Here is a 25995-nt window from a genome sequence, read left to right as displayed (position 1 = left end):
AGCATCCTCACATGAGAGGACGCTGCTTGTGAGAAGGAGACAATGCTAATGTGGCACATCATTAAGGGAGCCACACATGCCATTTTGCAGCAGACCTGCTTCAAAACTTGAGAAGAGTATGCATGCTGTAAAAACATTGCACAGAACTGAAAAAAAAAAAAAAAAACATGACTTTGGTCCAGGTTTTCACGAAATTAAGTTACAATAATGCAAAGTTTTTGGCAGTTTTTTGAGAGCCAATCAGTTTTTTGCACTCCTTTAAGAGAAGAAAATAAGCAATACATAAACACACACACATGCACGCACACACACACTTGAAAGAAAACAGACATGGTGAACACTTTTACTTTTCGTGGCCAGGAACTGGCTTTCGTCTAAAGAAAAAAACCAAACTAGCCCCAGAACCCTAATTTTAGCGATATGAAATTTCCACTTTTTTCTGAACAAGGTCTATGTCTTACTTGTGTGCGAACAATTTTTTCAAGCCTTTATAAGGCACTAGCTGTGTGCATGTCTCATATGCGTACAAATGGTGCAATAGTAGCCAAAATGACTCCAGGACCACTGGTTTTGTAGAACAAAGAGGTGCACAGTTGTACCAATGACTTCGTAAAAAGGCCTCAAATGTAATATGTAGGCATCCTTACATCGGTCTTTTGGACGGATTACAGAACTTTATTATGACTGAAAATTGCTTCAAAAACTATTTTGAGGCAGTTGACTGATGGAAAGAGCTCAAAAGCCCAACAATTTTTCAATTTTCTTTTTTTCCTCACCAAGACAGGTTTTGAACTTCATACCTGTACTTGTAAAAACACAGAACACCAAGAAGGCCTCATAGCAAGATATGAAAACATTCAGAATGTCCCGTTTGATAGGTCAGTAGCACTCCACAAGCAAAAATATGGTACATAGGCGCACTGTTTTCAGTTTGCCGGCACTTGAAGCATGAGGGTTATGTGTCCTGCTGCTGCACTAATTGTTAACATGAAAAACACCTAGCTGGTGACCAACCACGTCTCATTATGCACCTAACAGCTCTCCTCCTGTAGCTCTCCTGTGTTAAAAAAAAAAATAACAAAACAGGTACATTGATTTTGCCCAGGCTTAGAGGGATTATTAACGCTCATCTGGGAACAACAAAAAGCTTCCTCGCATTTTGTTTTTAGCCAAATTTAGCTCTTGATACTGCGCATTGTTTACTCTTGTGCACTGCTTCAGTGCAATTTCACAAAGTGTGTTTTTTTTTTTTTTTTGCACAGGGCCTAGAGTTTCATAGTTAACGGAATGACAAACATCAAAGAATCTGTCCTGGGAGAATTGATTCTGCGCTATGTTGACCATCATGCTGTTGAATTCTGGCAACTCTGCCAGACGCAGGTCACAGCATCTATCATGAGTAATTATTCTTCAATACTCTCGTTGTCGGCAGCACACAAAGACAAGCCAGAGTTGACCTACTTACCGCGACTAGACGCTGGTAGAGGAAAAAGAAACGCCCCCATGGGAAGAAAGAAAACACAAATGAGTCCAACAATTCTGTTCGGCAGCGTGTTGTGAACGAAAAGAGTTCAGCTTAAGCTAAGAACAACGCAGCGAGCCATGGAAAGAAAAATGATAGGTGTAACGACAGGTTAAGGACAACGCAGCGAGCCATGGAAAATGATAGGTGTAACGTTATGAGACTGGAAGCGGACAGAGTGGGTGAGAGAACGAACGCGGGTTAATGACATCCTAGTTGAAATCAAGAAGAAATGGGCTTGGGCAGGGCATATAATGCGAAGGCAAGATAACCGCTGGTCCTTAAAGGGACTATGCAACGAATAAAAAGTCACTTGTAAATGTTTTCAATGCTTAGAAATGATGCTAAGAAGCATTCACACAAAGTATGAGTCTTCGGAAATGAGCCGGCAATTTATTATGAACTTTTAAAAACCGTGTTTTTCAAAATTCGCTGGCCAATTGGTGTACTCGTAGTGACCGATTCTGGAACTAAAATCGTGGAACAAAGACGTCACTGTACCATGACGCCGCCAGGCCACCACACGCTCTCATTCGCTGGAGTCACGGCAGCCACGATGTCACGGGCACACTTCCAGTAGCCGTGAAAATCGTGTGCTCGTGCCGCCGCGCGTACCCTCTCGGGCAAGCGAGCCAGGGCATTGCCTTCGCGCATATGGTTTTCAATTTTCCTCTGCCGCCTCCTGTCGGGAGTTCCGGAGCCACTCGCACGGCTCTTCGTGTGCACGCATAGGGCTCGATGCCCATCGCGGCCGTAAAAGCGAGCAGTCGCACCTCGAGGTCCGGGTTTATTACTGCTAATTACTACAGATGACAAGCAAAGAAACCCGACGTGCGCCGCAATCAAGGAAGGAGAAGAGACCGGAGAGATGCCACCACGCCGCCGACACTGCTGCTAGGGGGCTAGGAGCGACAACCGGAAGTTGAAAAGCGAACGTCATCTGATGATGTGTTCAAAGGCGGGGCGCAGTATCAGACCTGTTTTCTTTTTTTTTTTCTGGTGCTCCTCGTGTACAAGTTGAGGGGGGAGAGGAGGAGCGTAATTTTTAACCATCTATATCTTCGCTGTTATTGATGCCAGCTCAAAAATTCTTGCACTGGGGTGACGACTGATCGAATGCCTATCTCTTGTCTGCTTTACGTAATCTCAATTTATTGCATAGTCCCTTTAAGGGTAACGGAGTGGACTCCAAGAGAAAGTAAGCGTAGCAGGGGGCAGCAGAAGGTTAGGTGGGCGAATGAGAAAGAAGTTTGTAGGCAAAGGGTGGATGCAGCTGGCAAAGGACAGGGTTAATTAGAGAGACATGGGAGAGGCCTTTGCCCTGCAGTGAGTGTAGTAAGGCTGATGATGATGATGATGATGTGAAGGATTATGGAAATAAACTGCAGAAAAGATTCATTCACTCCTACCTACTCCCTCTTGTGAACGCACCTTTTCGGCTGGTTTTTTTCCCATAATCATGCACCAACTGGCCCATCAAGCTATGCTTCTTCAATGCTGTGAAGGATGTGCTCATTGGTATCTAGACATTGAAAATATCCAGGATGAATGCTGTGCTTATTTTTAATGAAGGCTTCATTACCCAAGCAGACATTATCATGACATGACAGCGATGACTTTACTTTGGAAAGGGCTACGTAGCTCATCACAAAAGATTGGTGTATGGTTTATGGGGGTTTAACGTCCCAAAGCGACTCAGTCTATGAGAGACGCCGTTGTGAAGGGCTCCGGAAATTTCGACCACCTGGGGTTCTTTAACGTGCACTGACATCGCACAGTACACGGGCCTCTAGTCCATCGAAATTCGACCGCCGCGGCCGGGATCGAACCCGCGTCTTTCGGGCCAGTAGCCGAGCGCCATAACCACTCAGCCACCGCGGCGGCTCATCACAAAAGTGGCCTGGAAAGCAAGGTAGCAAATAAACAAGTAATTATTGTCGAGATGACCTGGCTGATGGCTATTGAAGACTTTGTCAATGCGCACGTTCTTAGTGTAATTTCATAATGAAAGCCTTTTTGTTCTCAAGCCAATTATCTCAACACCCAAATTTTCACAACATTTGACCATTCTTCTCGGGAAGCACATGCACAAGAAACATTATTTTTGCCCAGTACCTAATAATTGGAAAGGAGCAGCTACTGAACTAGAATTAAATTAATGCAGTGAATTTTGTTTTCCAAGTTCAGTAAAGAAACAAACAAAAATAACATGTCTATTAATAAATAATTCTAGTTCAGTAAAGACAGCACGAAAAGCAGACTACAATAGTACCTTTGGGACCACCAACCCTAGCAGATATTGACAGAAATAGTCTCAAACATAAGCTAACACACATTACAGGTATAGGGCCTAAAGTTCAAATTAGGAAGCTTTTACTGTAAATAGTATGTGGGGTTTTATGTACCAAAGCTAAATGTGAGCTTTGAGATATGATGCAGTGGAGGGCTGCAGATTAATTAATGTGCACTGACATCACACAGCTGTTTCTGCATTTCATCTTCACTGAATGTGGCTACCACGACCAAACCAATTCTGCAACCTTGGGCTCAAGCAGCCAAGCACCACAACTACCGAGCCACAGCTACTCAGCCACCAAGATGGGTTCTCCCTGGAAATCTGGCCAAAGCTGAAGATGCAAATTATTTCACATGCACTACCGTTTCATTGTTAAAGCGCTGGCCAGTATGTAAGCCAGCGCACGAACAGCATTGCACAAAAATGGTTTGGTTTGGTTTGGCTTATGTTTTATGGGGGTTTAATGTCCCAAAGCGACTCAGGCTATGAGAGACGCTGTAGTGAAGGGTTCCAGAAATTTCGACCACCTGCGGCTCTTTAACGTGCACTGACATCGCATAGTACACGAGCCTCCAGAATTGCGCCTCCATCGAAATTTGACTGCTGTGGCCGGGATCGAACCCACGTCATTCGGGCCAGCAGCCAAGCGCTACAGCCACTCAGCCACCATGGTGGCTAAAAATGCTAACAAGATGAAGGGCCAACTTTCCAAAAGGACAGATCGGTCACATGTAAGGCTGCTGCTCTGGTTGCCGTTTGTTACTTTCTTTCAATGCCATACCTTGCCACTCAGCAACATCTCTTCGTTGCCGTTTGTTACTTTCTTTCAATGCCATACCTTGCCACTCAGCAACATCTCTTCAATGTAATAAACTGCAAGCAGTAATATAAAATGGCAGAACCAAAGTCGCAATAACACTCCATATTTTTATCATCATATTATTTTGGTCAGTTTTTTTTTTTCTGCCATTGTTCTGCCAAAGCACAAGCCTGAAACAGCAAGTTCTGCAACCTGCACGAGTGAGTGTGTGTGTCGGGCGCATTAAGTGCAGCACAGTTTTGCCCCAATATGAACTTTTAACAGGGCCACAAGAAAGTGCTCACATTAGTCAATATGTAGCTCTGCACAGAAGCCTTCAGTTCAACCTCTATACTAGGTGTTCCCAATTGTCTAGCCTTTCAAAAGGTGCTGTGGAACCCTGCACGTGTTGGCCTCCTGCCTGGTATGCATGCAAAAAGGAGTATGCAGCATGCAGCATGCAAACACAAAACCCCTAAAAAATGGCCAAATTCAATTAATAATGACCGCTGTAATCAGTACGGTCAGTCCCAAAACATTGTGAGCAAAAGAAAAGTGAAGGTTGAGGCATACATGGATTAGGTGCTCGGAAAGCCGGAAAAGCACAATTTTTCGTGGAACATAGTTTGAGGACCCCTGCTCTAAGCAAAGGTGGACAAGTTGGCTACAGTCAACAATCGATTTTGCGGGACCTCTAGGGACCGCGAAAACGAACGAAAAATCACGAACTTATTGCCAGTATGCTGGAGGAAGAGGGCAGTTGTGTTGCACACATTCTAAGGCTCCTAATGACTAAATTTCGCCGCGCAACACGTGCACAGACGACGGGGGACAACTGCTTTCACGAGCTCGGTCTGGCTGTGCTGACCCCTGCATGTCGCCGATGAACGCACGGGTTAGGACAAAGTCTAAACGGGAAAGCGAACACACCGCTGCGGAAACTGCATTGCGACCGCAGTACGATGGGCCCAGAATTAGAACGTGAAGATTTTGAAGCAATAAGAGCCGAGAAACTGCCGAAGCAAGCGCTCCTTCAGCGTTGGCCTCCGTCATTAGGTCTAGAGACTATAGCCAAAATCGGCATCGTATTCGGCAATATGCACTCTGCGGTGGCTTGCGTATAATGAGGGGCGTCTTGCCTGTCATCGGAACGCCAGTTATTTACGGTTTTACGGTAGAAAAGTCAGGGTTGTGGTGCGTTTTGCCGCGGGTACGCCGACCTCGCTTTAAAATGCACCACAGTTTCCACCCGCGCTCGCAGTCTCCGTGAAGCGGTATGCCTCCCACGCTCTTCGCTGCTACCTTTTTCCGTATTCAAAACGAAAGACTCTGCATAGATGAATTCCGCGAACTCTGGTTGCTTTTAAAAAAGTTCGTGCGGCGGAAGATGTTCAACAACAGTACGAATTCGAAAACCGCACGAGCGCAATGTGCCAACTTGCACAGAATTTCAATATCGCAAGAGGCCCCCTTTCAGCTTGAATTTCGTTTTATTTGATCAAGTTATTGATCTCTCCTGCAGTTTGAAGTAATGAGGTTTCACTGCAGACATTATATGGCGGCTTGGGTATTGGCGGCGAGTGCGAACGAGGTCTAAAAAATCGAGCAGTCAGTTGCGGTATCCGAAATTTCAGGCACTCATACATTGGCTCTATGGGCCATGTCGCGGTGCCGCGAAAAAGTCCGAATAATCAAGCATGTCCAAAAAATCAGGCGTCCGAATTTTGAATCGTAGTAAACATTTCATCAAGCAAGCAGAGAATAACACGAAGCCATGCAGCGTAGAAGCACTGGGCAAGTTTTTTTTTTTGAATGCATTAGCATTAGAAAACCTACCGTAAAGAAATAGAGTTCAGTGTCGCACAACAAAGTGTTGTGTACACCACCTGGCACCAGCCAAAAGGGAGAGACAAATTCTTCTTTCTCCACTTGTAGGGAAGAGGAAGAAGCCAAAAGGTGGCTGCCACGGGCAGAGCCAAGAATGTTGCTACCATGACGGGTGAGGTTCTGATGCAGGCGGAGGAATGTGCAACCTGAGGGTGGTTGCCAAAGGAACAGCCTGGTGGATAGGCTATTGTAGAAGGTCAATCGGCTTTCGCTGATTATTGCGCTAAGCCAGCAACCTTAGCTCACCAAGTAAGGAGAAGACCTATTGCTAATGCACTGTCATCGCATTATAATTAATAGGGTTGTGCAAATATTCGAACATTTCAAGTATCGAAGTGATTAATTCGTCACTCATTTCAAGCTTATTTTTGAAGTATTTCGAAGTTACCACAATTCAGGAAAATAAGCTGTGGGAATAAGCAGTCAATGGTCTTATGCATGCACTGATATCTCCGAGCGATAGTACTGCTTTAGATGGTGGCACACATCCACGAACTCTGCCTTTGACGGCTGCACAATTCGTCATGCCGCCAAGGAGCACGAATGATGGGACAAAGCCCAGATGAGAAATCAAACACGCAGCGGAAGGACCTAAAGGACAGAGGGCCTGAAAGACAAAGATGACCAACAAGAAGAATGCAGCACGACCAACATGACCGAGGTGAGCACTCCATTAACGTTGGCTTTCTTATTTGCAGTGTCGGCAGACACCAACTTCGAAGCCGACAATACCTTATTAATGCGAAAGCATTACTAAGCTACGTTGGCGGGGTCGTGTCACCAAAACGTGTCATCAAAATGTGTCGGCAGCAGTTGTGGGGAACTTTGAAAAGATAGCGTCAAAAGAGCGGTTGTAATCTAGAGGATAATGTGGGGATGCTGAGCAAAAAAAATGTCGATAGAGTGATTAGTTAATTAATTAGAGCCAAAAAGGTCCAAAAAGTTGGCGGAGCTAGGGCACCTAGACTAGATTTTTTAGGTCCAGTGATGAGAAAGCTGGCATTCTTGCGCTTGTGATCTTGGCTTAGGGGTACACCTTACCCACGCTTTTCAGCTCCCTATTTGCGTATTTAGACTAAAATACTCTCCTCAGGATAATAACTGCTCTCTCCAAGGATATGTGCCCCCTGCACCTTTGCGCAGCGGCGCATGTGTGCGGGGGAGCAGGGCATGCTCGCAATTTCTCACACCTCATGCTGGCCCATGATGACGATGTGTGTCTGTCCGAAGCAACACAATGCGCAATGTTGTGACGTTGGTCTACACAAGGGCTTACCCCAGAAATCCCAAGTACCACGTCCACCGATTGGTACACGGCGGCATGCCGCATTCCCCTTCTGGCACATGTGCAGAGCCTGCGCTGACATCTTTCAAGTTTTGTGTAACGGCTGACTCAGGCCATAGCTTCCTCCGGCAGTGGTACTAACGCCAATCATACGTGTGCAGTGTGGTCACGTGACCATGTGAAGCACGAAAGAAGTCAGCAAAATTGTGGCATAAGACGCAACGCATCCAAAATTTCAGCCACAGTTGTACACTGAACTATATATGATTCGTGGCCCGGTGATGCGCAAGTCTGGAGTATGATTTGTGTCTGAAATATTAACGTCCAAACAATCTGTTAGCAACACTTACATTTAAGATCAGCAGCACGTAATAAATCGCATGGCAAGGGCTTGAGGCTATGATGCTCAGTGCAATTTGACTTGCTGCTGTTGAACCTTCGCTAGCATAAGTTAGAAAGCATTTTTTCTTTTTTATTTCACATGCTCTAGTGTATGCCGTAAACCTAGTCTTTAAACGTATGTTATTCAGCTCTTATGAACTGCCTCTTCTTTTCCTGCTACATTTCCAGTCTCAACTGTATTCACTTCAATTCAAAAATATTCGCTTCACTTCAAAACTATTTTATCAAAATGACTACATGCTTCGTATTTGCTTCGAACTAGAAACTCACTATTCGCACATGCCTAATAATTAAGTGCCCCCATAATTATTCTGCGATCTCGCATTCTTTTCTATAATGAAAGAAAAGTGTAGGTACACTTACACAAATCATTTCACGCCACGTGGCTTCAGGGTAGTCCGGCTTGAAACAAAACAAATGATCAGATTGAGCACAAACAAAGCTCTTCATTTCCTACACCTCCAATAGAGCTCACCTCTGCATTCCGCTTATGAATCAGGTACCTCAGTGCGTTCCTGCTCCTGCTGTAATGGATGTTTGGGCAGAGCTCTGTAGTGATAAAGCGCCGAAGCATTAGGAAATTATCAGCACTGAAAGAACAACTGCGACACTGACCAAGTCAAAAGAAACAACCTGATGTAAACACACAAAGCACTCACCAAGTGGTAGATTGTACTGCTTAAGTAGCTTTGATGCAGCCTTGGCTATTGCTTTTTCATACAGCCTTTCCTTGCATACCAACTTTATGTTCACATGCCTGAAGGAAAAAAAAGTTAAGCATTAGAATATTGACCAGCTGTGAACATTGACAGATGAAACATGGCGTACTTCTTTAGGTGCTCGATAGATGGCTTATTGTGCAAGGCATCGAGGTATTTCACGATATCTCTTTGTTGCTCAGGCTCTCCCTCCAAAAACTCCTCAAGCAGTTGCATGTGGTCGAAGAGGTACAGAGGGACGGCAATCTGTGCAGTACATCATGCAGTGTGAGGCAAGGATGCAAATGCAGGAGCCAGGAATTCTGTGCTCACCAGTTCAATGCTGTAATTGCCATGAAGCTTCAGATTCATGACAACAATGGCTGCCTGAAAATAAAAAAATGTTTTTGCTAACACTACCACACAAGCGTGCACTTAAAATGGTCACTAATTCTGCTTGGTCCTAAGAACTGTAAGCACTGCCAAGTTTGGGCACTCAATACACAGACCTCCATAAGCCACATTTTCGTTACAATGGGCAACTTTGAACAACGAAACAAAGAACTACTAAAACTCGAAGAAATTTTCCATACTTAGCAAAATATGCACGATCCACAAATGTGCCAAATATGCTTCCACTCTATCAATTGGACCGGAAGGCATTAAGCCTGTAACATGAGTCAGTTTTGTCATTTTTGGTCTTTTTTGCCGCAGCACCAGCTGTAAACTCAATCCACTGAAGCCAAAAACTGCCCTCCGGTCTCTGAGATTAACCTTTAAATTAACCTTTAAACACTGCAGAGCATACCAGGGACCATATTCAGCCGCATAGGAAGAAAGGGCATGTCCCAGTACTGCTAGTTTTGGCTGCACTGTCAAGAAAAGTCACGAGGTACACCGTATGCCTCGTTGATCTGGACACTAGTTGCCAAGCAAAACTTCACAAGCCGCTCGTTCGTAATAACGAATCGTGAAGAAAAACAAATTATTCAGAAAAACAACGATTAAGGTCTGCTGCTACGCATAGCGATGGTAAGTCCGACGATACCCCAGGAGCTGGAAGTCATTATCCCGGTCGGCACACTTTTAAAATAGTAATGCGGTGCAGTTTGGGCTGTCTAATGTTCCACGAGACATGTCTCATGGCATGATGACATATCTCTTAGCTATGACTATGCAAATCCCACAAATTGCTTTAGTGTATATCTGTACTCAGCCAGCAGGTAGCTGCTCAATGTGGCTTTCAACCACCCACAAGCTGCAGAAAGTTTTCCTCACAGCCATTCATGCAACACAGCAAATGGTAAGGTGAAGGCACCCATGTGCTGTGCAATGTCAGTGCACATTAAAGATCCCCAGGTGGTTGAAATTATTCCAGAGCCCTCCACTACGGCACTTCTTTCTTCCTTCTTTCACCCCCTCCTTTATCCCTTCCCTTACAGCTAGGTTCAAGTGATCACTGAGATATGAGACAGATACTGTGCCATTCCGTTTCCTTAAAAACTATTTTTCATCACACTGGGCACCCGACACCTCAAAGCGTAAAACCACAACAAAAAAAGGCCATCACTCAAGCATTTTCACTTTTGCTGCTGTCTTGCAATCAAAATAGAGAAAAAGAAAAAATCTAGTTGGGGTAGTTGACATTTTGTTCTTATCACTACCCACATTAATGTGACAAAAATACATGGGCCCAAAGGGCTCCAAAATTTCACCTTGACCATTGCTCTTAGCAGTGAGGTTCCATATTATAAGCAGGTGTAAATACATACAAGAAGTTTGGTTACCAGAAAATTGGTCCATTATTTAAATCGTCCATTTTAACAGCGACCGTACCAATGAGGCAAGACTAGCGCCTGCAATTGTTAACGCTGTTTACTAACAGCGTCAAGCACCCTTACAAAAAAGTCATTTTGGTCAGCTTAGTGAAGCTAAACTTCTGATAAGCTGAACTCAATGCCCTGTCAGACTCCGAAAAAGGAATCCATAGTAATTTATTGAGTGATGAGAACTGACTGCAACAAAACAGTAATAACAAGGGTGTTAGGACTGTCAACAGTCAATATTTTAACATAAACAAAATGGTCATCTCAGCAGCAGTAGTCTACAATGAAAAGCCTTATTTTGCGTATAGACATCTTAACGCGTATATACATCACACAGCACAGGGCTGTGTTTGCATTTCACCTCCACTGAAATGTGACTGCCACGGCCAAGATTCAATCCAATGACCTTGGGCTCAGCAGTCAAGCAACAATGCCACTGTGGCAAGTTAGAAGTGACGAAATCCTAACAACAGTTAAATATTTGCAACAAAAAAGGCATTTCACAAGACACAAGTAAAGCAGCAGTACATTTTCTTCTTTCTACCAGCATTTTGTTCAGCTGTTAACTGCTTGGATCATGTTTGGTGCGCAGCACATGATAATAAAAAAACTCTGGTGACCTCATTAAAATAGTTCTTGATTATCATGTCCTCAAAAAAGTAGTTCACAAGAAATGACAAGTAAAGCAGTAGTATGTCTCCTTTTCGCAACCATTTTGTTGAGCTCTTGATTCTACTTACCAATTCATAAAGGTGCTTGTTGAGCAAGTCCTGAATGATGTCAACATACTCTAAAGGATTGTCTTGCAGTTTGTACACATGGCATACCAATTTAATCAGGGCCTTGTCTGCCTGCTTCAAAACAACCTCCAAAGCATGGCGCTTAACTTCTTTCCCAAGTAGGGTGTAAACATCTGGATGAGAAGACAGCTGATAGGAAAAAAAGAAAAGAGCATCAGTTGCATGCTGTAAATCCATCTTGTAACATTGTATTAAAGTAAATGCACCTGCTACATGCTCCAGGCCAAATGCACATCTTTTACCAAATTGAGTGTGATCTCTCTTTTCATATAAAAACGACACCTGCATCCCGTTTTAACACTTCCTCCCTGGCCCTTAGCATTAGGTGCACTACAACAAACTATAATGTTTCCAGGATTTCATACAACCAGGCTACTGTGATGCAACTTTCGGTAGCCCTATCCTTTGCTACCAAGATGCTTCACACACCTGTTCACAAGTGACACACCAATGAAATTCGAACAATTCCCACACATTCTAGCTACAATAAAACACCGTTATAAAATCTCGCATATAGTAGAAACCCGAGCATAGTAAAGTGCGACCGCCATCCCATTTCACCTTCTATAGACTCCTACAAACAAAAAAAGCACAAAACTTAATAAAGAAACAGTTATTGTAAATACCATTCGGCCACAGGGATGTACTTCCCACGAAATGATTACACTGGAGTGCATGCAGCCTAAGACACCTCAAAGCAACAGGCACATAACAGTGTAATCGCAAGGCCAGCAGTTGGAGGCACATAGATATCGATGTCTACTTAACAGCGTTTTTTTTTTAGATAGCTTAGCCACCAGGCTCGTGAGCTGAGCAGAGATGCCAACTTTTCGAAGGTTTTGGGACAGTGAGGCAAAGCACACATGGGGGGAAAAAAAAAAAAGTAGTTAAGCTGGCTATTGGCAAGAAAAGAAGACTGCGCAGGCCAGTGAGAAAGGGAAAGCAGTGAAAGAGTAGAGAGATAACCGGCAGCAAGTGGAGATTCAGTGGCCCTCTATTAACTACTGCCCCTTAGACTCTGAGGTCGGAAAACTACACTGTGTTCACGCAAAGCTTTAGTTTTCATATGGACTTAAAACTCTCCCATCACCTTATATTCTTGGCCCCATTATATCTGCGCAAACTCTGTACTTCTACAAGACAGACGTAAATAAAAATGTAACAAATGTGAACTGAAAATAAATCTTTAGGCCCATGATAAGATGATTAGAGCAGGATTGAAGGTATTTCTAAACATCATGTGTTTAGTAAGCAGCCAAATTACCAGCCATGCCATCACTAACAACTGAGTAGTAAAGACATTGACACAGTAGTAATGGCTTTTGCTGGTTTGAGCAGCTTTACTATAGAGGGGTTTTACTCTACTGTCTATAAGAGCATGCTTCAGTGTTCAAGAGGCAGTGAACAACTGTACACCATAATGCAGTAAGGCAGGATTTCCCTCATGTCAGTTCTATCCCATTGAGGGGGAAGTATATAATACACAAGCCAAATTTCTTGCACAGTATTAAGGCCGCCTTCATTACGGAGATGCTTTCTATCAACACAGTACAGCCAAAATTGAGCCACATATTGGTTTACGGGGGTTTAATGTCCCAAAGCGACTCAGGCTATGAGGGAAGAAGCAGAGCAGGGCTCCGGAAATTTCGACCACCTCGGGCTCTTTAACGTGCACTGACCTGAGGCACATACATCTTGGATGAAAGAAATGCTACTCAATGCCTATTGATGGTGGCACTTTGCCAAATGTCACATAAGGACATAAGAAGGTATACAAATATTTGTACGAGAGATATTAAGATGAGGTGAGATTTTGTTTGATCAAAAATTTGATTTAGAGATTTTGTGATCTGATAGATAATTTCTTCACCTTTCAGAAAATACATTACATCTGGGTATTCACGATTTCAAAAACTATTTTTTGGCCCTTTTTCATCGCCACATCAAACTGAAAAGTGCGTGCATCTCGACGTCATCTCTTCGTTTTGGATACAGGCAAAATTCATTGCTCTGAAGCATACCAAAGAAATTTTGGCATCAGTTTGGAATTTAGCCATGTTTGCAATACATTTTTCAGCCACTAGGGACCCTCCTGTAGCTCTTCTGTCAAGGGAAGTTTTGACGAATAAAATGATTTTCAGACTTGTTTTTCTCAAAACAACATGTTTAGAGGTTTGTTAAGGCACCTTTTTTAAGGCACAAGCAATGAAAACTTTTCACAACTGTTATTTAATGCCATTTACATAACTGGTACCAGAATCAATAGCCTATGTTCCTTTGTATCTTTGACTAAAAAAAAATTCATGGGTGAAAAATTTATTGCATCAACAAAGAAAAAAACATAATAAATCCAGTTTTTGTTCGAACCACAAATTTTGGTACTAGTGGTGTAAACCATTGGTTGCTACTCTCATGCAAAACTTAAACACTCTGCAGATGGAGATTTTAAGAAGAAAGGTACATTGGTAAAAAATACCAGACAATATTTCAATCTAGTTTTGAGCTCTAACGCAAGTTGCGCCTAAGATTCCTGGCAAATTTTATAGCCACAACTGCTGCACAGCCAACTTTTGGAAACCATTACCAAAAGTCTCAACACGCCTTAAAGGGCCCCAGAAAGGGGCTCTCAATAAGCGTGTGATATGTCTGGGGTGTTAAAGGATGCTGCAGCAAGAATTACTTTAATGTTTTTTGTGGAAGCTGAGTTATATGCAGACAAAATTTGAACTTCCGCATCTTCGTGCCTTTCCCTCTCCTCTTGCCCGCCAAAACAGCGGTGCTCCTCCGTCGGCCTCACCCACTCGGCCCCTCCCATACCTCCGCCGGCTGTGGCACGCGCGTGGTATGGCCGCGGCCGTGGTAGCACGTGATGTCTGAAGGAATTTGGCGCTGTGAACCAACGATAACCCCCGGCTGCTGACGTCACTTGCACGACGTGACGTCATATGCCAGGTTTCACGCGAAAGCCCGGCACCATGATTCACCATGAGGTGTGAAAGCGGGAAAAATGTATTGCAGATTTCCTGCTCGCTTTTGAGGTCTCATACGCTGTATGGACGCTCGGTGGCCTGTACCCTACAAAGTGCAAGCATTTTAAAGCCAAACTCAAACACCGCTTTTGGTGGCTCTTTAAGCAGACAGTAGGCACAGACACTGTGCAAGAAACAGCTGGAGCTCTCTACCAGCCCCAGAGGAAGAAGCCAAACCACAGAGGGTTAAAAAGTCGCCCAGACCTGGACATGCCATCCCAGCAGACTAGCAGATGTGCACACGCTGCCATCTGCTTAAGTCACCGGTGGGAGTTGGAGCCTTGCTAATTCAGATGCAGCTTAGCTCATACAGACTAATACAAATGAGCTCCTGACATGGGCGCGACTCCAGGCATGACCAGCACAAGAAGCAATCATCCAAATAGCCCATCTCAAACCTGAATTGCATAGCAGTGTTGCTTGTGCACTTCTGACATGCATGCCACAGCAGGAATGACAGTTGCCAAAAAAAAATGTTGCCCTGTTGTCAAAAAAAATGTCCAGCCACATTGTTTTGGTTTTGCTTTCCTCGGGTCCGTGCAGTGTTGGCAGTAACGCGTTACGGCATTACTGGTAACGCGGTACTTTTTTCGGAAGCTTAATAAGTTACTCGTTACCATTTCGGAACTGTAACAGGTAACTTACGTTAACATTTTTCAGTAAAGCGAGGAGTCACGTTACTAGTTACTTTTCCCAATTGTCCCCCCCTCCGCCTCATTCTTTAGAAAAAGAAAGCACAGAGCACCTAAAGTGATGTTGCAAATAAACAAATGTACAGGTGCTCTCGACGACCCTTGTTGCGGCTCGCATGCATGTCAGGAACACCTGCCCTTGACGACGCACCTAACTAAAAGAGAAATACAGAATACCCATAAAGTACTAAATATGTGCACGAACATGCATTCACACCTCTTGCCTTCACCTACCTCCCCTTCTCAAACAGCTCTCACACACAACTCTCTAAAGAGTGAAAGCATGTTGGGCATTTCGGAACATCACATTTTTCGGAATTACTGTAAATTTGCCGAGTGTTCAGCGATGCTTTATTTGAGAAGTTAGAATTGAAGTGTCATTTTGTGTTTAATGTCACATTCAGAAAATGGCTTCACCACGTGCAGAGTTAGAAGCATCACATTACTCTATAGGCAAGTCTAGGCCACTATAACATTGCTAAGCTCCTGCACATATGTGCAAAGTATTATCGTTAAATCAGGATTTCAGGTGAGATTGTTGTTTGGGAGAGAAGATTTATGTGAAATATGAGCTTTATAATTGTTACCGGGAGTTCTTGAAGCGAAGACGCACTGATTAAAATTTATGGACATGGAGTAGCGGCAAAGTAACGTGCAGTACTTTTTTTTTGGTAAGGGTAACGCGTTACCTTTTTAGTAGCTAACATAGGGCGGTAATGTGTTCCTATTTTTTTGGTGTAATGAGTAACGTATTGGGTTACTTTTTTTCGGTAACGCCTACAACACTGGGTTCGTGCCAGCCTGTGGTGATGGCAGCTATCAGCTATGCATCGGCCATCAAGCCAAGCATAGCTATACGCCATTTCGAACACCGCATGGAGCAATGCTGGTCTTCTTGGGCGTTTTGCCGTTAAAAGTGTTGATGTGTTTCTCTCGCTTTTGTCCCCGTGGTTCTTTCACTGTGCCAAAATTGCATGCTCATCGCATGCTGTTTGCAGTTAGCACAGTGGAGCTTCCTAACTTGCGATGCAATTTGTGAAAAAGCTCCACTGCCAACGTGCTACACATCGAAGGAAGCCACAAAGGCCTTCAGCATTTTGAAGTTCTGCTTTGACATTCTAGAGTGTACGCACAGTAAAGAACTTGACAAAACGGGGGAAGATCATCACAGCCACACTGCTTTCATCTCAGAATTTTAGAACATGGCCAAGCTTCTCGGCTAATAAATTTACTATGATGCAAACTGCTGTTGGCAGTTTTTTTCGGGACCATTCGAACAACAGATAATTAGGATGTTGTTCCTGGCCCCTGAATTCTGAACTGATGATGTTTTACCATAGAGGTTGTTAAGAAGGCGCAACTGAGCTTAGGCTAAAAAAAAAAGAAGAGGACGTGCAAGCAATCTTGACTGTGTACTCTGGCTATTAAAGATGCAGCTGACAAAAAGCTTCCAGTACTAAGCACTTCTACAGGATTCTGTTCCAACTGTGGCTCTGTCTGCTTGGGCTAAACAGGACACTGCATTAAGTATTGTTTTCATGAGCACACAGTTCCTAAAATCGCAGAATGGTGTATTCATTTGAGCACTTCAAAATCGTGGGTGCTTGCCATTGCTTTGCAGCACGAAGGTTATTGGTCACTGGAGTGAAAAATAACGCCAAGAGATCTCCGAGGCTGTCCAGACATCAAAATTTGGAAAAGACGTGTGCTAGTGCGACATATGCCTACCTGCATGACTGAGTTTCTTCAAGTAAGCTGGCACTATCCATTAAACACTAGCAGTTTGCATTCATCTTGAGCAATGCAACACCAACCAGCATTACAAATTATGCTTTGAAAGATTATTAGTGATTACCTTAATAAATGCCTATAAATGCATTGTGACAAAATATTAAGAGCAATACAAATTTAACATACCCACTCCTGAAATTCATTCATGACTGTGAATGCCAGAGTGTCAGGACGACAGTACCGGAAATCATAAGCTTTCTGCATCAGTGTGAAAGCACATTTAAAGCAGTTTGGACTTTTGCCGAAAAATGAGTGGAGTAGCTTAACCAGCTCTTCAGACTTCTTCCTCTTTGCAGAAATCCAGACATCTTCGAGCTCGAGCCCCCAGATTCCGTCGTCCATAGTAACGGGCATGCACAACCTGAAAAACACAATGTGTGCGCACACCGCAAAGCACATTACTAAACAGCACAATGCCAATGCACTTGAGTCCAGCAGCAATATAGAAGAACAAAAACCACACGTCACAAATGCACACTAGAAAACCTACAATTTCCATGGCTCTGTCAAAAAGCAGCAGCTGCAGTACCAATGATCTGGCTGTAACAGCTACTATATGCAGCACCATTTTATGTGATAAGCATCATGACCTATTTTGTAAGCATACTCCCAGATGAGAACAAAGGGCAAGTCCAAATACAAAGGACCAATCTTTTGTCCCATTGAAGAGATCTCGCTACATTTTCTGCATGTGGCAAAACAACTTGCTGAATGCTTAGACTATGTGCTAAGAATATCAGAGACGCAAAAACAGATTTTGCATACATCAGAGGCCTCCAGTCTTGGTCTAAAATTTACCCCATTTAAACCGTTTGTCTAAAAATCGCAACTCTCTTGACTTCTCATTAAGTTGCACTTGCAGTGATCGGCTTGTGCACAAGAGCAAAATTAAGCATGTGTGTGTTCACATACTCATGAACACATGAACAGTCACTGCACCATGAGTGCATTATGGTGCTGGAACAGGCACGAAGCTTTCACCTCACAAGAGAAAGGAAATAATGTTGCTGAGGGGCAATTTTCAATTTTCTCATTTCACGAGCTATGTTAAAAAGCATTTTAGCATGGTGAGTCCATTAGAGCCCCGGTGGCATTTTCCTATAGTTAAAGGGGCCTTGAAATGCTCCTAAAATTGATAAACCTGCGAAGCGGTTTATCAATTTTAGGAGCATTTCAAGGCCCCTTTAACTATAGGAAAATGCCACAAGCGGTTTATCAATTTTAGGAGCATTTCAAGGCCCCTTTAACTATAGGAAAATGCCACTGGGACTCTAATGGACTCACCATGCTAAAATGCTTTTTAACATAGCTCGTGAAATGAGAAAAGGACAGGACAAGTGCCAACTGTAGAGTTTATTATTTCCGAAAAAAAAAAAATGTTCATAACCACACAAGGGTACACACAGCAGGAAGAAACTAGAGCTGACATACGAGTTTTACAGCAGAAAAGCTCACTAATGTTGGAAGCTACAAGAACAATGAGAACTGTGTGTTGCTTCCGTTTGAAATAGAAATAGTTCAATTCTGCAGAAATTTCTCAGTCATGTTTTGCAAAAGTTGAACATCAAGTTTGGGAAGACAGCACAGCTAAGAAATTAGCCAACATCTGAGGCTCAGCTGTCAGCCTGTGTTAAATTCTTAACGTACAGCCATCATACACACTGCAATTTTCGTTTGGCTTTATTAACTAATACTGAAGGTATAGTACCGGCCATAAAATTATGAAGCAAGCTTCGGGGATAAAACTTTCGTCATGCCTTATCTAGCGGAAATTATGAACTTGTACACGTGCTAGCACATGCCGCTGGCACGCCCACATATGAACCCACGAAACTATCATATGTTCTCTACAGAAAATGCCAAAGCACGCTCCATAAAAGTTTAGCCATACCTGTACTTTTAACTTGCACTGAATAAAAACTATGCAAAGAAAAAAACATTACACGCAAAATTGCATACTTCCAACCGTAATTAAAAACCCACACAAAACTAACTTATAGCACTGAAAACAGTGCCTGAAAGAGCAATCTGATATCCAGACACTCAACACTGAACAAGCAAAGAAAAACAATATAACTAAATTGGTACTGAACACTGAAAAAAAAAAAAACCCCTAAGCTAGTCTGGAAAAAAAAGACTGCAAAAGCACATCATCAAGGAGACTTCACTGTGGCAATGATATTTAAAAAAAAAGCAGTCACACAATTAGAAGCCAACAAACACATGATTCAGATCCTATGAAACTAATGGAGCTCAAAGGCTACAGGTATACGCATCATCAAGAACTAGCATTAACAATGCACAAGCTTGCACATCAATTCATACGAAGCTACTACCCAAGAAACAACTGCTAAAAGTAAATAGGCACCAAAGCTGACAATTCCAAATTATGGGATTTAACACCCTGAAGTGACATACACTATAGGGGATGCCGTATTAGAGTGCTCCAAATTAATCTATAACATCTGGCTTTAACACTCGCTGACATCACACAGCATGATGGCGTTTTTGAATTTCATCTTTATCAAAATACAGCTGCCAGTCAGGATCGAACCCCAAAGACAGAAATATAAGATCATTCATTATAGTATAGCCACCTAACTTTTGGGTGCGTGTGTTCTTGTTTGTAATGATGCGTAAGGCATTATTACACATGGATTACCACCTGGTATTCTCCTAGGACCACTAAATAATTTATAATCTCATTTCTTTCTCGTGCTGTTTCGGTTTCAACAGCCGAATGAGGACTGTGGCATCAAAGTGGCCTACAGGTCAGGTGAGACATGAAAAAACTGCAATATAATCGCTGCTTCCACATTCGTTGTCATTCCGGCTCTTGAGGAAGGCTGGCTTCAGCACTGTAGTGAATCAAAATGAAGCAGCAATTATATGGATGTTTTTCCACGCCTCATGTGACATAAAACCACTCTTTGACGTCCCAGCCATTGTTTGGCTGTTGAAACCGAAACATGACAGAAAAAATAAGACTAAATTATTTAGCGGTCCTAGGTGAACATCACATGGTGATTCATGTGCAGTAGTGTCTTCCGCATCATTGTAGAAAAGAAAGCATGCCACCAAAATTAGGTGTCTACACACCTTTAAAACTTCAGTACAGATTTAAAAAAAACAGTAACAAATATAACAATTAAGAAAGATATGAGCGCTCACGAGACAAAGCATCCAAACCCCAAAACCTATACTAAACACCATAAAAAATGAATTTATTTTAATGACAAGGTAGATGGCACATTGTTGCACACTAGTAGTAGTATGAAAAGGCCACCTGACCATATGTTCCCATCTGTCTTTTTCCTTTTCAAGAAGGTTGATTTTCTCTAAGCTAAGTGCACAGCCTCATTCTACTTTGCAACTGCACGCTCGACATGAGACACTGTTGCACATTCATACTATATCCCAATCGACAAGCTAGCTTGCCGAACGACAAGTGGCACTGCATGCACACATAGTAGTACAAACAAATGGGTCTGTAATAACAAAACACTTCTGTCAAAAATTCAGTGGATACGTTGCACCTGGAGCAGGGTCCACCACAAATGCACACAAAACACCAAGCTACTGTCATGTGCACATGGGTGCTGCAACTGTTCAACTACTGCCTAGGCAAGTGCATGCTGTTGACATCTTTGAGAATCAAGCCATACTGAATAAATTAGTTATTTTACAGCATGTATACAATACTCTTGACAAATTTTTGTGGACAAAAATCAAGCTTCAGGATTTCGGTTAAGCGGGATCGGGCTCCATCATGGTCACCTCGATCATGATCAAAAGTGCCTGTACAAGAGCAGTATTAGTCTACACCTAATTAGTCTAGTGAAGCCAGTAACAAGCCGCCATGCGATACAAAATACCTCACCTTATGAACCAGTATGAAGCTTCCTTCCTTACTAGGTGTTGTGACCACTTTACAAATACCTCACCTTATGAACCAGTTTGAAGCTTCCTTCCTTACTAGGTGTTGTGACCACTTTACTCATGTTCAGCAGTAAAGTATACAGATTTAAATTTCATACAGTCCCTGTCAGGTACTACGCAAATGGGAAAAAGAGTCAACAAAAAGGGCAGTCTACTCTGCCCGCAGACAGCAGAATCAACGAGCTGAAATTCTCCCGGCACTAGCCTCCGGCTATAAAAAGCCAGGTCAAAACTGCGGTTTTCGGCATTCCACACGTTCTGCGCCGCAATACAGTGACAAATTTTTGTAGACAAAAATGTAATCAGTTCTATCAATGCCATCTTTTAGAGGTCAGCAATATCAGCATTTACAGACAATCTTTTAGAGTCTTTAGATGAGAGGGAGCCCAATAGCACACTACTTCGCAGGAGCATTTTTGGTGTACACATACATAACTGAGAATGAAAGAGGTTATTCAAGATATTGAACACCAAACAGTGTCCAGCCCACTTGCAGCATATAGTAAAAAAAAAGTGCCAAAGCAAAGACTGCAATGGGAGACAATGCAAACAATTGGCAGTGGGTTCAGTTAGTGATCTCAAGGCTTGGCTAGGGATTTGCTTGGCTAAGGCATCAAGCTAATTTGGGTGATAACTGCTGCTCCTGATTCAGGAGGTGTTTAGCCTCATGGGTTGTAACCTTTTAAGCTTAGGATTCCGAAGTTCTGCATAGCTGATAAGGGCCACAAAAACGCACCTTGCGCTGACATCATGGGCACCATGATTGTGAACCATGCATAGCTTTGACAGAGCAGGCGCCTGGGGTCGAATTATGGAATGATCACAATCTAAAAACAGTAACAAAGCCTCGCTCCTATTGGTCAGCGCTAACAGGTGGACATATAGACAAATCGGAGCGGGGCTCTGTGGCCATTCTGCGACTGTTTTGAGATTGTGATTGTTACACAATTCAGCCCCAGAAGAGGTTTCGATAAGCAGATTATAGAAATATGCACCTTCTCTCAGTTCTCCTAGTTAGCCAGCATGGCAGCTGCTGTGATGTCTGTACAAGCTATGTATAGCAAAGAATTATTCTCACTTCGCCCTACGTAGCCTATCATTAATTGGCAAGCACCGGGCCTGCCCGATTTTGCCGGCAGTGTTGTCTTATTGGCTTCTTGTAGTCATGTCACATGGACAATCCCCCCCACGCACACACTTTTGTTTATAAATGGGAAAAAAAACAGGACAAATAAATATTTGTTTACCCTGGGAGTGTGTCGCCTTTAGATAGCATTTTGAGCTTCTTTGGGTTAGGTTTGATTGCCTGCTGCCACCAGCTTTTAGTGCGAAAGCACTTCTAGCACCCCCCCTCAGGTTTTAGCAGTGTATGAGTGAAGCATGGCAAAATAAAACAAAGAATGCCAGCACCACCAACAATTAAACACAGAATGGCACTGTGCAAGAAGAGCTGCAGAAACCGGTGACGAACCCAGCAGTGGGCACCTCAATCGCCCTATGAGTAGGCGGTGGCATCCACCTACAAATAGAGAGTTACACACCTTTCCTTTCCTCAAAACACCCAGATTTTTGAGGAAGGGAAAGGCGCATAACTAACTCCCTGGGTTGGTCGACCCCTCAATGGCACTTTGAGGTGCATGGTGGTGGCGTCCTTCTGCAAAAAACTTTTCTTTCGCACATTTTGCGTTTAGCAATGCTAAACCGCCAGCCATTTTTAACGTGAATTCATTAAGGAGTTCACGCCGCAGAAAAGCCTCCAAACAAAAAAATCTTTTGGAGGTATGGGAATCAAACTGAGGTCTTTCAGACTGCGAGGCAAGCACACGCAAAATGCGCTACAAAGGCTCGTTGGTTCGGACTGAATAAAAGTGGAACTAGTGAATGCGTTGTGATCTTTGACTTCACGAAGTATTTATGTACTGATGCGTACATGTGTAATACCCTGGCAGCACTGCAACACGCTGTCGCATTCCACTCTTAAGGGCAAAGCTTAAGCGTACTCCAATTTTTTGTGCAGGGTATTTTGCTGGAAAAAAAAAAAGAATGCCGGCAGTGTCGTTTCATTGGCTGTGTGCAGTGATGTGACCGCTATCAACCAATGGGGTCAAACTGCCGGCATAGTTCCCTGTGGGCTAAAACAGCCAGCTGCCAGCACAGTAGCCTCGTCAACTTTTCCCAGCTGTTGCTGATATACACTGCTGGGAGAATCAGGAGCCACAAGAAAAAAAACTGGCAACTTTTTTTTCTCACGTTGCCCACAGTAGCAAAGCAAGTGCAAAAAGAATTTCAGCCCAGTGACCCACCTCACTACCAGTACAAGAGACACTGCTCAACAAAACATGTTTCTTCCATAGTATACAGACAATTAAATGCAATTCTGACAAAGCAACACATTTAATGTAAACTGCAGCAACAGAATGGTAATCACTTGAGGTGGAAAGCCTACAGTGAGAAACAAAGTGACTGGGTAAGACCAACTGAGGTGGACACTGAAATGTTGTGTTGCACGAAAAGGCTCAACTTAAAAATCCACAACACATATTTTGGTTGTAAAGTGACGTTAAACTTCCACATTACCTCTGAGGCTAATCTGACATGAAACTAAAAATGACTTGGTGCAACTGTTAACAAAAGTTCCAAAAATTTTCTTTGAACAAAAAACTGGCATTTTCGAAAAGAACACAGTTCCAAATTACCTTCTTTAGGGGCTTTCAGGCTTTAACACCACTGATCAGACTGCTGCTTCAACAATGTTGCGCATAACAGTTCACTCGATGACTATTACCAGCACCACCAACGATGCAGAAAGGCTGGGCCAAATTAATGCTAATGCAGGAGCACGTTACGCATTACCCCCGGTTTACAACACACAACCATCAAGGCGGCAGAACATGCTCTAAACGCCAGTTTGACTTTCGTGTCATCCCGTCTTGCAGACATGAACAAATATTTCAGCTTCATGACTCCAAAGCGTTAAAACGGGCACGGGACACGCGCTGAATTTTAGTCACCCGCTGTCCACTAGTTAACGTCAACTATAAAACTGACGTGACAAACTGCACAAGATCACGGAGGCGACTGCCCTGCATTACACAACCGGCGTCTGCCCTGCATTACACAACCGGCGTCAGTCATCTCGCAAAGAATAAAATTTACATGCGTGCCTACGAAGGACTACTCGCTTTTAACACTACAGGAAAATAAGATAAGCCACTATCTCTGTAGTGACAGGCGCCCAAAACACACATGACCAATCGCTCTAGGAACGATACAAGTCAAGGCAGAATTGCTTATCAGTTTTCAGTACGTTCAGGTCAAATACGCGACCTGCAAGCGAAAGCATAACCACGCCGCCCATTTATGAATGCTTTTAAATTGGCGAGTGCATGCTGTAGCCCAGTCAATCTAAACGCGATGTAATCAGAAAAGAACTCGGCGTTCGAAAGAAGGCTTAACAAGCAAGTTACTCACCGTGCTAAACGGTCGGTTGTCTTGGTCAAGTCAAACGCTACAGGGCGTCAAAATAACGCTTACTGATCGCGGCAGCAAAAACACACATGACCAATCGCTCCAGGAACGCTACAAGTCAAGGCACAATTGCTTATCAGTTTTCAGTACAGAGTTCAGGTCAAATACGCGAACTGCAAGCGAAAGCATAACCACGCCGCCCATTTACGAACGCTTTTAAATTGGCGAGTGCATGCTGTAGCCCAGTCAATCTAAACGCGATGTAATCGCATCAGAAAAGAACTCGGCGTTCGAAAGAAGGCTTAACAAGCGAGTTACTCACCGCGCTCGGTCGGTTGTCTTGGGTCAAGTCAAACGCTACAGGGCGCCAAAATAACGCTTACTGATCGCGGCAGCAAAAGAATTCTCACGAAAACCCAGCAGTTCGCAAACTATTAAAGCTGCGGTTGGCACGCTAAGCATGCGACGCTGCGACCGGTCGACTACCTGAACTGTTCGCGTGCAGCTCGCACAAGCAGCGGATGGTGCAGCACGCGACGCAGCCCCGTAGCGGGTGCACCTTGACAACCAATGAGAGCAGCACACCGCGTCAAACCGCGTTCACCTGGCGGTCGAATCCACGCATTGACAAAAAAGAAGTGCAAAGTGTTGTGCGCGTGTTTTTATTTTTATTTTTCTTTCTCGACTTCACATGCGCACATCCTGGACAATTTTATTGTTATCCTTTGTAAATAGTGTTTATATGACCACTCCCAGGGTCCATTCTTTCTATCCCCTCACCTCTTTCCTTTCACTTCTCCAAACTGCCTGCTATCCTTTATTTCCGCTGCCCCAGCTCAGGTGCCGCCGCTACAGTGATGGCAGATGCCGGGTTTAGCAAAAATCTTTTAACTTCCATTTAAAAATTACTATTTTTAAACACTTACTACTACAAAAAAGAAGAGCAGGTTAAAAGCACTTTAATTCTCGTTTTCCGACTTGGTATCACAAGGGTTTCTTTCCGTTTTTGCAATACTGCTCATAGCAACATTAGTCATTGATTTCTTTACAAGGCGACTGCGCAACGCTATGATTGCTATGATTGTGGAAGGCGCTGGCAGGTGCATTTATTTTTGTTTGTCCCCCCTTTTGCTATCTTTTACTTGTTCTACAAAATAATATGTTGATGCACGAAATGACGTCAGCGTTCAGCAGAACTGCCTAAACACAGAATATATATATATATATATATATATATATATATATATATATATATATATATATATATATATATATATATATATATATATATATATATATATATATATATATATATATATATATATATATACCCTCTGTGATCAGTTGCAATCATATGTGAGTACTCTTGAGCACTGGTTGAGCAGCTTACACCTGCTTGTTTTCTGTCACATATAATAAGGAGTCTAAAATAAAATTATGAAGGAAAGAGGAGTGAAGACGACGACGTGGATTAACCGAAAAATAAAGAAGATGAAGAAGCATTCGGTGAGGTGGAGAGAGATGATTGGTGGAGAAGCATTCGGTGAAGTGGAGAGAGATG

At 43.2% G+C, this 25995-nt stretch overlaps 1 protein-coding gene across 4 annotated transcripts in view; it reads right to left on the bottom strand.

The window, feature by feature from the left end:
• Nbr (exonuclease mut-7 homolog) overlaps positions 1–25051 on the bottom strand; it is a 66442-nt gene extending 41391 nt beyond the window's left edge. Inside the window, exons 1-10 of one of the 4 annotated variants that reach the window (XM_077648531.1) lie at positions 24779–25005; positions 24438–24462; positions 17154–17388; positions 11456–11644; positions 9223–9276; positions 9020–9156; positions 8851–8948; positions 8667–8740; positions 8555–8593; positions 12–146 (exon numbers count right to left, since the gene is read on the bottom strand). In XM_077648531.1, coding sequence (XP_077504657.1) covers positions 12–146; positions 8555–8593; positions 8667–8740; positions 8851–8948; positions 9020–9156; positions 9223–9276; positions 11456–11644; positions 17154–17381 — 954 coding nt within the window. In that variant the 5' untranslated portion in view covers positions 17382–17388; positions 24438–24462; positions 24779–25005. Of the gene's footprint in view, positions 1–11; positions 147–8554; positions 8594–8666; positions 8741–8850; positions 8949–9019; positions 9157–9222; positions 9277–11455; positions 11645–17153; positions 17389–24437; positions 24463–24756 lie in introns of all 4 variants that reach the window. The other 3 variants (XM_077648530.1, XM_077648532.1, XM_077648533.1) reach the window with 3 other exon arrangements.
• Positions 25052–25995: the final 944 nt, after the last annotated feature.

The sequence above is a fragment of the Amblyomma americanum genome, chromosome 1, assembly GCF_052857255.1.
Source record: "Amblyomma americanum isolate KBUSLIRL-KWMA chromosome 1, ASM5285725v1, whole genome shotgun sequence".
NCBI classification, from domain to species: domain Eukaryota; kingdom Metazoa; phylum Arthropoda; class Arachnida; order Ixodida; family Ixodidae; genus Amblyomma; species Amblyomma americanum.
Note: the sequence above shows the minus strand (reverse complement) of the source record. Positions and strands in the feature narration are given on the sequence as shown.